The 11,488-nt window shown below is 47.8% G+C and overlaps 1 protein-coding gene across 1 annotated transcript in view; it reads left to right on the top strand.

Annotated features, from left to right (window-relative positions):
- Positions 1 to 11,488, top strand: part of Isg20 (interferon stimulated exonuclease gene 20) — a 17,106-nt gene that overhangs the window by 1,678 nt on the left and 3,940 nt on the right. The window contains exon 3 of the mRNA XM_005357736.3: positions 10,484 to 10,684. Coding sequence (XP_005357793.1) covers positions 10,484 to 10,684 — 201 coding nt within the window. The remainder of the gene's footprint in view (positions 1 to 10,483; positions 10,685 to 11,488) is intronic.

Here is an 11,488-nt window from a genome sequence, read left to right as displayed (position 1 = left end):
AATGTCATTAATTTGCGCTCTCTCTCTCCCCCTCCTTTCTTTCCTTCTCCCCCTCCTTTCTCCTCCCACTCCTCTTCTTGCTCTTCCCCTTCTCCTCCCTCCCTCCTTTCTTAGCCCTCCCCATGCTCATTTACCCTTCATTTCCACCCCAACCCAGCCCAAGTGGTACTCAGGAATTAATTGTCTCACAAAGAAGCAGACACTCTTGAGTCATGGCTCCCTGCTGCTCCGATACACACTTAGTATCAGTATCTACCAAGGACATCCTGCTTAGACTTTGGAAGGTGCCCCGGGAATGTGTGAGAGATGAGAGCAGACCTGAGTTTTCAGTGACGAAGTTGCCTCTATTCTACCATCCACCCTTTCGGGAGTTGCAGCTGACACACACAGGCAGCCTGGGGAAGGGGCCAAGAGCAAGCATGTTGTCCCGGGATCCATTCCCAGCTCTGCCACCTGCCTGCTCTGTGTCCTCGGGCTTGATGGCCACCCTCTCTGAGCTCACTCATCAAGGCTCTGTGATATGAGGATGACACACCAATATGAATGTATCCAGTGCCATGCTCCAGATCCTATCCTAGGCAAAGAGTCACACCACGTTCTTCACTCTGCGGCAGCGGCAAGAATGAGGTAGCCAGTCTCATCGCTTCTGCTTTTCAGATGAGGAGACCAAGGGGCAAGGTCGGCGGTACACGGGGTGGAGCAGAGCGCATTCTGACTCGGGGCTGGAGCTGTAACTTTCTGTTCCAACATTCCGCATCAGTGTCCAGTATGAGGGACAGTGGCCAGCACGGCACACTCCATCCATCGCAGCCCAGGCTACTTGAGCCCTTGACTGACCTTAACCTTTCTCAGCCTCCTAGAACAGGAGCCTAGTACCGCATCTCATATCCCCCTCACCCCGCCCCACCACTTCCCAATGAACCTGGTCCCCTCCCCATCCAAGGCCTTTACAAGGCTGCCTGCTTACTAGGTGTCCAAACACCAAGCTGTCCTTGACTTTCAGGAACATGGGATCGACCACGATCCCTGAAGAAGCCGTGCCATGACCTGCATGACTTTGGGATTGACCAGGCTAGAGTAATAAGGAATGAAGACACGCATACAGAAAACGTGGGGTGGGGTGAACCCTTGACTCTGATAGAGATGCACCGTAACCAGGGGCTCAGACTCCTTCAAGGCCCGGCTAAGGCACTACATCCAGCAAAGGAAATTAACTAAGAAGATCTGAGGGGGGAAAAAGATTAACACACATTTTTCCTTAGCATGTCTCTTTATTCTTTTTCTGCTGAAATGCTTCTAGTTTATATACTCTTACAACCAGAAAGTTCCCAGCCCGGGGCTGTCCAGGACTAGAATTCTTTTTTTTTAATTATTGATATTTATTGAGCTCTACATTTTTCTCTGCTCCCCTCCCTGCCTCCCCCTCCCCCTTCAACCCTCACCCAAGATCCCCATGCTCCCAATTTACTCAGGAGATCTTGTCTTTTTCTACTTCTCATGTAGATTAGATCTATGTACGTCTCTCTTAGGGTCCTCATTGTTGTCTAGGTTCTCTGGGATTATGATTTGTGGGCTGGTTTTCTTTGCTTGATGTTTAAAACCTATGAGTGAGTACATGTGATAATTATCTTTCTGGGTCTGGGTTACCTCACTCAAAATAATGTTTTCTTTTTTTTTTTTTTTTTTTTTTGGTTTTTTCGAGACAGGGTTTCTCTGTGGTTTTGGAGCCTGTCCTGGAACTCCCTTTGTAGACCAGGCTGGTCTCGAACTCACAGAGATCCGCCTGCCTCTGCCTCCCGAGTGCTGGGATTACAGGCGTGTGCCACCACCGCCCAGCCTAAAATAATGTTTTCTAGTTCCATGCATTTGCCTGCAAAATTCAAGATGTCATTATTTTTTTCTGCTGTGAAGTACTCCATTGTGTAAATGTACCACACATTTTCCTTATCCATTCTTTTGTCGAGGGGCATTTAGGTTGTTTCCAGGTTCTGGCTGTGATAAACAATGCTGCTATGAACATAGTTGAGCACATGTCCTTGTGGCATGATTGAGCATCCTTTGGATATGTACCTAAAAAGTCATATTGCTGGGTCTTGAGGAAGGTTGTTTCCTAATTTTCTGAAAAATCGCCACACTGACATCCAAATGAGCTGTACTAGCTTGCATTTCCACCAGTAATGTAGAAGTGTTCCCTTTTCCCCACAACCTCTCTATAAGTTGTCATCAGTATTTTTGATCTTGACCATTCTTTCTCTCTCTCTTTTGTTTTGAGACAGGGTTTCTCTGTAGATTTGGAGTCTGTCCTGGAACTAGCTCTTAAAGCCCAGGCTGGCCTCAAACTCACAGAGATCCACCTGCCTCTGCCTCCCAAGTGCTGGGATTAAAGGCATGGGGCGATCTTGGCCATTCTTTCAGGTGTAAGATGGAATCTCAGAGTTGTTTTGATTTGCATTTTTCTGATGACTAAGGATGTTGAACATTTCCTTTAGTGTCTTTCAGCCATTTTAGATTCCTCTGTTGAGAGGTCTCTGTTTAGGTCTGTACTCCATTCTTTTTTATTGGATTATGTGATCTTATGATGACCAATTTCTTGAGTTCTTTGTATATTTTGGAGATCAGACCTCTGTCTGATGTGGGGTTAAGATCTTTTCCCATTCTGTAGGCTGTCGTTTTGTCTTGTTGACCATGTCCTTTGCTTTATAGAAGCTTTTCAGTTTCAGGAGGTCCCATTTATTAATTGTTTCTCTCAGTGTCTGTGCTGCTGAGGTTATATTTAGGAAGTGGTCTCCTGTGCCAATGTGTTCAAGTGTACTTCCCACTTTCTCTTCTATTAGGTTCATTGTGGCTGGCTTTATGTTGAGGTCTTTGATCTTTTTGGACTTGAGTTTTGTGCATGGTGATAGATGTGGGTCTATTTTCATTCTTCTACATGTTGATATCCAGTTATGCCAGCACCACTTGTTAAATATGCTTTATTTTTTCCACTTGATATTTTTTGCTTCTTTGTCAAAAATCAGGTATTTGAAGGTGTGTGGATTAATATCCAAGTCTTCGATTTGGTTCCATTGGTCCTCCTGTCTGTTCTTATGCCAATACCAGGCTGTTTTCAGTACTGTAGCTCTGTGGTAGAGTTTGAAGTCAGGGATTGTGATGCTTCCAGAAGTTCTTTTATTGTATAGGATTGTTTTGGCTATCCTGGGGTTTTTGCTTTTCCATATGAAGTTGCATACTGCAGTTTCTACACTCCTACAACCAGCAATTTCCCAGCCAGGGGTGGGTGGTGTCCAGGACTGGAATTCTTTAGGGCCATAAAAGACAGATAGGACATAAAAGACACACGTGCGCGGAGCCATGACTGTCAGCTCGAAGATGGGAGTGGCTTAGTGAACATGTGTCCCTCCCCTCCCCTTAAGGTTAATTAAGGAGGAGATTAAATCATCAGGGAATTCTAGAAGGGGAGATAGTGTGCTTCGCTATATTTTTAGATGGTTAGAATAAAGAGCTAAGAAGTTCATATTCAGTAAAATCACCAGGAAGGCAAAGATTGTCTTTTTATTCAGTGCTCTGCTTTTGTTCCCCCCCCCCATCATGCATAGAGAGTACCGAGTAACCAGGCAACCTACGTAAACAAATGGGAAGCTATGGCCCTTGATCCATTAGCACATTTGCCAGATGTTGCAAGCTCTCAGGGCCTTTTAGATCTGAAGTTGACACCTTTGCTCTAAGTGGTTGAAGCATAAAGGAGACCCAAACCTCTAAATGATCAGATCTGGGGCTTGATACTTATTAGCCTTTCTGATCCTTGGCTGTGTGGGTCTATGGGGCCAGTGAGAAGAAGTCTTTCTTGCTGTCTCTGAGAGTAGAACACAAGCAGTAGTTTCCTGAGCTAAAATCATCCGTACACTGAGGTGAAGGTGAGCGTAATGCAAGGTTAGTTTTAGGTCGCCGCTTTCCTTATCTATAAGTGTGGTAAAACCAGGGCATGCTGATTTTTTTCTATATATCTGAGCAGCTATGAATCAAAGCTTTGGGCATATAATAATTCTATGTTTGGATATCTGGAAATGTCTTAAACAGAATGCCTTTGTCTGGATTCTAAACACTGCCCAAAATGCCTGTCAATAAAGATAATTGCAGGAAGCCAGATCCCTGTGTTTAGATAGGAGAGAGGAACAGAGGCCTGGTAGTGGAAAGTGTTTTCACACATAGCTAGGATATGTAATCAGTACACCCCAAATGCATAGGGAAAATTGTACCCAGTAAATGATCAAACAGTGCTGGATTGTGGGGGATAAATCCCAAATTTGTAACAGATGGGAGGAAGCTACAGCAAGAAATTTACAGCAAGAAAACAGCCATTTTATTCCCAAGGCAATATAAGTCACCATCAGCTCAGAAACCAAGGAGGCAGGTTAACTAATCTTGGTTGGGTGTCTCTGTAGGGGACTGGTCTCAAGCCGCAGTCATCCGGGGAGAGGAAGCTGTGGCCAATTATTTCTCTACATACTGCTTTTTAGCTAAAGGTTAACCATCCATCCAGAACTGTCGGACCAGGGGAGGCTTCGCAATTCTCCTGAGCCAGACCTGGGTAAAGCCTCTCTGTCTCCATGAGTCTGCAGCACTTTTATCCTTGGCATGGCCATGCTCATGTCATGAATGTTGTAAGATAGGGTGCAGGGAAACCACCAAACTGAACCACACCGTGGGTGAAAACCGAAATTGTGTTCAGACTGCGACACTATCTCTGGGGTGCAGGAGGAAAAAAACTTGGCAGGGTGGCTTTGGGATGTAGGTAGGTACATGCTGGTAGAGACTGGGGAGCTTGGAAGATGGCATTGGCACAGGTGTATGTCAATAGAGAGCTATATGTCCCCTTTGCCAGAGGCAAGGGAAGATAAGGGAAGTGGCTCCTTCTGGCAGACAGAAACCCTTTTCACAGGTTCCTGAAGAATGCTGTGTAGGAGCTCCAACCTATCACCTGGAATCCTTTTGCTTCTCCTCCAGCTGGAGTCTTTACTGTCATCCTGAACCTAGTCAGAGGGCCTGCTCTTATGTGTGTGTGTGGGGGGGGGGATGTTTGGACCTGACAAATGCTTACTCACACAGAGTGTGCTGGTTCCCTACACAGCTGGTTCTCACTCACTAACCACGGTATTTTGTTACTTGTTTTTGTGGTGCTGGGATTGAACTGGACCCTTACACCAACTGAGTCACATCCCCAGCTGTCTTTATATTTTTTGAGATACAGTCTCACTAAGCTTCCCAGGCTGACCTTTGAACTCACTAACCCGGCAGGTTTTGAACTTTTGGTCCTTCTACTCAGCTTCCTGAGTAGCTGAGGGTACAGACATGCACTTCCAAATGCATTCTTCATAATTGTGTGTGTGTGTGTGTGTAGCCTGTGCACTTGTTTGTGTATGCACGTGTAAGTACCGGTGTACGTGTGTGTGGAGGTCAAGGTCCATCACTGTAAGGTGTCTGTCTTGATTTCTTCCCGCCTTATTTTTGAAACCCTGACGCACATTGCTTTGGAAAGGACGTCTGACCAGCCAATGAATTTCAGAGATCTCCTTGTCTCCACCTGATCCCCAGCATGAGGCATATAGACATGTGCCTACACACCCAGTTTTTAAGTGGGTGCTGGGGATCCAAACCTGGGTCCTTAATGCTTGTGTATCTGGCCCTTCCCTGACCGAACTGTTCCCCCAGCCTCATCTATGTTTTACTTCTAAAAGGCAGAAAATACGCATGGGCCCCAAAATGTACTGGAGACCCCCAGAAGAAAGAAGCTGCTAGCCTTTTCTCAGATCCACAGGCAATGGAACTTTCCAGAGGCATCTAGGGCTTGCCAGAGCTGAGTTCTGGGCAAGTTTTCTGTTCAAAGCTCTTCAACCCCAGGTTAAAGAGAGTGAGTAGGCCCAAGTCATGGCATGCAGTAAGGCAGCCTGTGATAGCCAGGAGTGCTGTGGGCTAGCCTGAGCCCCCCTGGCTCTGCCCAGGAATGTTAGAGCACTGACACCAGCTCCATTTTCTTTGTGTAAGACAGAGAGCCTCATATAGCCCAGACTGTCCTCAGACTCACTATGTAGGCCAATTGCACTTCTGCTCCTCCTGGGCTTACAGATGTGTGTATTAGTTTGTAATGTGATACTATTGCTTTCACAGGGTAAAGCAATTGTTCTATATCTTTCTACATACCTTGATCAGCCAATCATCTGGAACACTGGTTCTGAATGAGATGAGAATTTGCACACACACACACACACATACCCCACCAGAGACATTTCCGGCTGTCACTGTGGCAGCCCTGCTCCTGCCACTAGCAGCACATAAACAAAGGCTGGACGTGCTGTTCAGTAGCCTCCTCCTCTGTCCTGTTCCACAGGAAAGACACAATGGGTGGGCCTCGGCCTATAGAGCTACAGTGTAGAAACACAGGTTTATAGAGACTCTGACAAATCACAAACAAGGAGCCCAAGAAGGGCAATGATGCGCTGAAAACACAGGCAGGTGAACTACATGTCAACCGTCAGGCTCAGGGCTCCTTCCTGGCAGCTTCGTGTCGCTCTACTTCCGGGAATCGAGGTTACTTATAGCTCATATCTTGTTTTTGTCGGCTCTCCAAAGGCAGAAGGCGGTAGTCTGTGGTCAGGGAGGGGTATCAGCTGGGACTCTGCCACCTGGCAGGTCCCTGCGGAGCTTAGCCAGGTCCCGGAGGCAACTCGGCTGCTCTTCTTTTAATCCAGGATAGCAGTGTGAGCCAGGGGCGGAGTAACCCGTGAGCCTGGCAAGAGACAAGAGGAAGCAGGGAGACGGCCCATTCCTGATGACAGAAAGACCCTTGATCCTCTGGGAAGACAGTGAATGTCGCCAGCAGTGAATGGCCAGATATAGGAAGCAGTGGAGGGTTGTTGAGGGTGTGGAAGAGACAAAGTAATGGACTCCTAGAAGCTGTCAGGGTCCAGGCAGGTTTCCCAAACTGATCAGCAAAGTGGAACCAGGGGGAGGGTTGCCAAAGGCCGGCTCCAGGCCCTTTGATCCTGTGCCTCTGCAGCTGGTCCTGGTGCTCTGAATAAGATTCATCTGGGAAATGGGACCTAGGATCAAGGAGCCGTGAACAGGGGGCACTAGCACCTGGTCGAGACCTGGGCCTCCTTTTGCATCTGGCTGCCAGTGAGCCAGATAATGGGACAAGCCTCCACCTCAGGCTTCTTGGCTAAGTGTCAACACAAGCCCAGAGAGGCCCTTTGATGTCCCCAGGAGAAGCAGGCAGTAGAGCAGCGTTAGGCAGGCAGGAAGCTTTTTCTATGATGCAGGTTAAGGTGCTGGTTGTGGACAGAGAAAGCTGAAGGCAGGCAGAGCTGTCTTGAAGCCATAGCCAAGGCCAGACACCCTGTTTTGTTTCCAGATGCCTCTTTCCAGCCAAGTTAAAGAATGTTGCTGTGCTGTGTGCCAGGGTATGGGAGAGAGGCCAAGGGGAGGCTTAGAAGTCCATGTAAGACATGAGGCTGAACGCTCCGAGGGTTGCCCTTTCTCTCACTGGGCTGCTAGATCAACCTTGCTCATCCAGCAGTGTGACAAGCAGATGCTCTGAAGCCAGGCTCTGTCACTCCCTCTCTGTGTGGGGATCCCAGCATTCCGATGTTTAGCACATCATCCCCCAAAATGGCCCAAACACTGGTAGGAAGCATTTGTCGCACCTGTGTATCTGTGGTCGAGCAGGGCTAGGTAGTAGGGGCAGTGTGGCAGGGCCAGCAGGCAGAAGTTATGTGTAAAGTTGCTTGCTGCTGTATTAGATTTTCTCAGCTTGTCTCTATATATGACCTTTCTCCAGGGTTTCCCCAGCCAGGGGAAGTTCATTCTCCTCCTTGGTTTGCTTAGGGTCCCATGTAGCTCAGACTGACTTTAATCTCACTGTGAACTGGTCCTCCCAACTCCAGCTCCCAAATTCTTAGATTGCAGGTCTGTGCCACCATGCCAGCTTTATATGGGATAGGACCTAGGTTCTCCCATGAAAAGTTTAAAAAAAAAAAAAGTCGAACGGTGGTGGCGCATGCCTTTAATCCCAGCACTCGGGAGGCAGAGACAGGCAGATCTCTGTGAGTTCGAGGCCAGCCTGGTCTATAAGAGCTAGTTCCAGGACAGGAACCAAAAGCTATGGAGAAACCCTGTCTCGAAAAATCCAAAAAAAAAAAAAAAAAAAAGAAAGAAAGAAAGAAAGAAAGAAAGAAAGAAAAGTTTTTACACCCTGATAAATCTCTCTGCTGACACAATAATCCAAATCAGACCAAATCAAACCGAATTAGAAACAGCCCAGGTTTAATGGATGCCAACACTCCCCGGTGGCCTTCCAGGCCCTCAGAGAGGAAACAGGAAAGGAAGACCAGAAAATCATGTGTTTATTCTCTGGGGGGTCAGTTTAAATACGCAGTGGGTATGGTCTTGAGCCACTCTGGGGAGGGGTCACCATTTGATGGGCTTTGTTGGAGGTGGAGTCTGGACGCAGGCAACTCCCAGAAGAGGGGGCTTGGGATGGAACTTTTTACCCAAATTTTCCAGACTTTTTTAGGATATATAGATGCCAGGGGCTGGGGTGCCGCTTCCAACCAAACATCCCATGCCAGGCAAGTACTCTACCAGCTGACCCACACCCCAGCCTGTAGCGTGAATTCTAATTGTTCTTAATAATAAAAACCCAGAGTCAGATATCAGGGCAAATGTTGAAAGATCAGAGAAGTAAAGGAACCACTTACTAGAGAGACTTTTTTTTTTAAAGATTTATTTATTATGTATACAGTGTTCTGTCTGCATGTATGTCTGTAGGCCAGAAGAGGGCACCAGATCTCATTACAGATGGTTGTGAGCCACCCTGTGGTTGCTGGGAATTGAACTCAGGACCTCTGGAAGCACAGTCAGTGCTCTTAACCGCTGAGCCATCTCTCCAGCCCCTAGAGAGACTTTTTATTTATTTATTTATTTATTTATTTATTTATTTATTTATTTTTTTGGTTTTTTCGAGACAGGGTTTCTCTGTGGTTTTGGAGCCTGTCCTGGAACTAGCTCTTATAGACCAGGCTGGTCTCGAACTCACAGAGATCCGCCTGCCTCTGCCTCCCGAGTGCTGGGATTAAAGGCGTGCGCCACCACCGCCCGGCCTAGAGAGACTTTTTAACCTCTACAAAATCCTCAGACCAAAGTGGGCAAGATCTTGTCTCCAGGAGTCCTCAGACTGAATCACTTGAACCCTTGCTTCCTCTCACCTTATATTCCTCTTTCTGCCCAACCATAGCCCTTCCTGTCTCCACCTTTCTAGTGCTGGGATTAAAGGTGTGAGCCATCACTGCTGGCCCTGAACTGCCTCTGCCTGGAATTAAAGGTGTGTGCCACCACTGCCTGGCCTCTATGACTAACTAGTGGCTCTCTCCACACTCTGACCCTCAGGCAAGCTTTATTTGTTATAGCACAAACAAAATATCACCAAACCAGCCCTAATTATTGTTTTTAAAGAGCACTATGAAGGAATTAATAAACATTTAAAATGGTCAGAGACACTTTAGGAAAATGATTTTATTTTCTGGGTTTTCCGTTATCATTGTTTTCTTCTGTAGAATTCTGTTAAGCCTGGGCCTCCCTCCTAACTGAGCTAGCTTTTGTTGAACCAAGCCAGCAACTTAAAGCTTTAAGACAGTATGAATTTGTTATCTTAATGTTCTTCTTTTCAGAAGTCCAACCTGGGCCTTTTTGGGACCAGAGTTAAGGAGTTTGCAAGGCTGGTTTCTCATCCCTTGCCAGGTTCTGGAAGCAGCTTGAACACCTTGGCCTCAGTCCTTCCTCCTGTTCAAAACTACCAACAGTCCACAAATTATCCTCAAAAAAAAAAAAAATCCCTGACCTTCAGAACGAAGGGTTCTTGATAATGGGGGTCTGTTCTGGAACTCTCATTCTCTGCCCAGTGTTAGGGATTGGATCTAATAACTTTCCCACTGAGCCACAATCCCCACCAAAAGCTTCCCTATTTTAAGATGAATATATGGCTAACAGTTTAAGTTCCACATGTACTTACCCACTTCACACACACACACACACACACACACACACACACACACACACGCCGCTGTCCACGTATGTGTTCACAGATTCCCCTCAGGGGGTGTGGTCACCTCTGAGAGGTCATTTCTTCCCCGTTACAGCAGAGTTGCTCAGCAGGTTAAAGGACATAGTCTATGTGCTGTGTATCCATGCAAGCCCTTCCCATGAGCTTCGGGAGCAGCCCAGGGTAGGGGTCCTCACAGAGTTAGACTGCTTTGAGAAGGGCTCTGCACCCTGTGTCCCTCCAGTGAGGGAAGGCGATTTGGCCCAGGGTCCCATAGCAGCTCCAAGAGTGACCACTGCCCACTTAGCTCCCTGACTCCGGGGAGGGGCAGGCACCCCACCTGGAGCCCCCAGGGTGGACATGCGTGGGGACACCTGTCTTCCTGAACAGATCCTGCAGCTTCTGAAAGGCAAGCTGGTGGTGGGCCACGACCTGAAGCATGACTTCAATGCACTGAAGGAGGACATGAACAACTACACCGTCTACGACACGTCCACAGACATGGTGCTGAGTCATGAGGCCAAGGTGGGCCATTACAGACGGGTGTCCCTGCGGGTGCTGAGTGAGCGGCTGCTAAACAAGCGCATCCAGGTGAGGACTCCTCCCCCTCCACCCCTCTCCACCCCCCCTCCACCCCCCCTCGTCTCCATTACCCTCCCATCTCTCTCTTTTCCCTCCTCCCCCTCAAATGAAGAGTAGCCCACTCTTGCTCTTCCGGCTTTCTCTCCTCCTCCAAACAAGGAGTCCTCTTCCTACTTTCTCCTTAGTCTTCTCTCTCTCCTAAAAGTGAGGCTCCTCCTCCTTTTCTTTCCCGCATCCCCCCTTCCCCCCCTCCAGGTACGGAGCCTCTGCAGCCTGCTGAACCTGGGCCTATCTTCCAGGACTCTCCACCACCACCTCAGAAGCTCTGGTGCAGACATGCAACCCCAAGATTCTTCCCTCCACCCCTGAGAGGCTGTATGTTTGTGTGTGAGGTGTCTTTGGCTTCAGGAGACCAGAGTCAAGGAAGGGAATACAGAAAACCTCTTTGTGAGGTGATCCCAGGAGCGCTGGCAGGGAAGGAGAGGGGAAAGCCCCTGGTAAAGGGTTCTTGACTTAAATCATGTGAACCATGGGTCTTATACCACTGCAACCCCAGGTCGGGAAAGCCTGTACTTCCAATGTGCCATAGTGGGACCTGAGAGCTGGGGTCCCTATGTGCCGGGGACCAGCCTCAGCAGAAAAGTGGGGCTCGAATCTGGGATGTCTGGAAGGCAAAATGAGTATACAAACACAGGATTCTGATGCAGGGGACAGGCTATCAGCTGCGAGGCAACAACTTCTTCTTCTTCTTCTTCTTCTTCTTCTTCTTCTTCTTCTTCTTCTTCTTCTTCTTCTTCTTCTTCTTCTTCTTCT

Source organism: Microtus ochrogaster, chromosome 22, assembly GCF_000317375.1.
Source record: "Microtus ochrogaster isolate Prairie Vole_2 chromosome 22, MicOch1.0, whole genome shotgun sequence".
In the NCBI taxonomy this organism is placed as follows: domain Eukaryota; kingdom Metazoa; phylum Chordata; class Mammalia; order Rodentia; family Cricetidae; genus Microtus; species Microtus ochrogaster.
The sequence above is the reverse complement of the archived record's forward strand: the minus strand, read 5'-3'. Positions and strand labels throughout refer to the sequence as shown.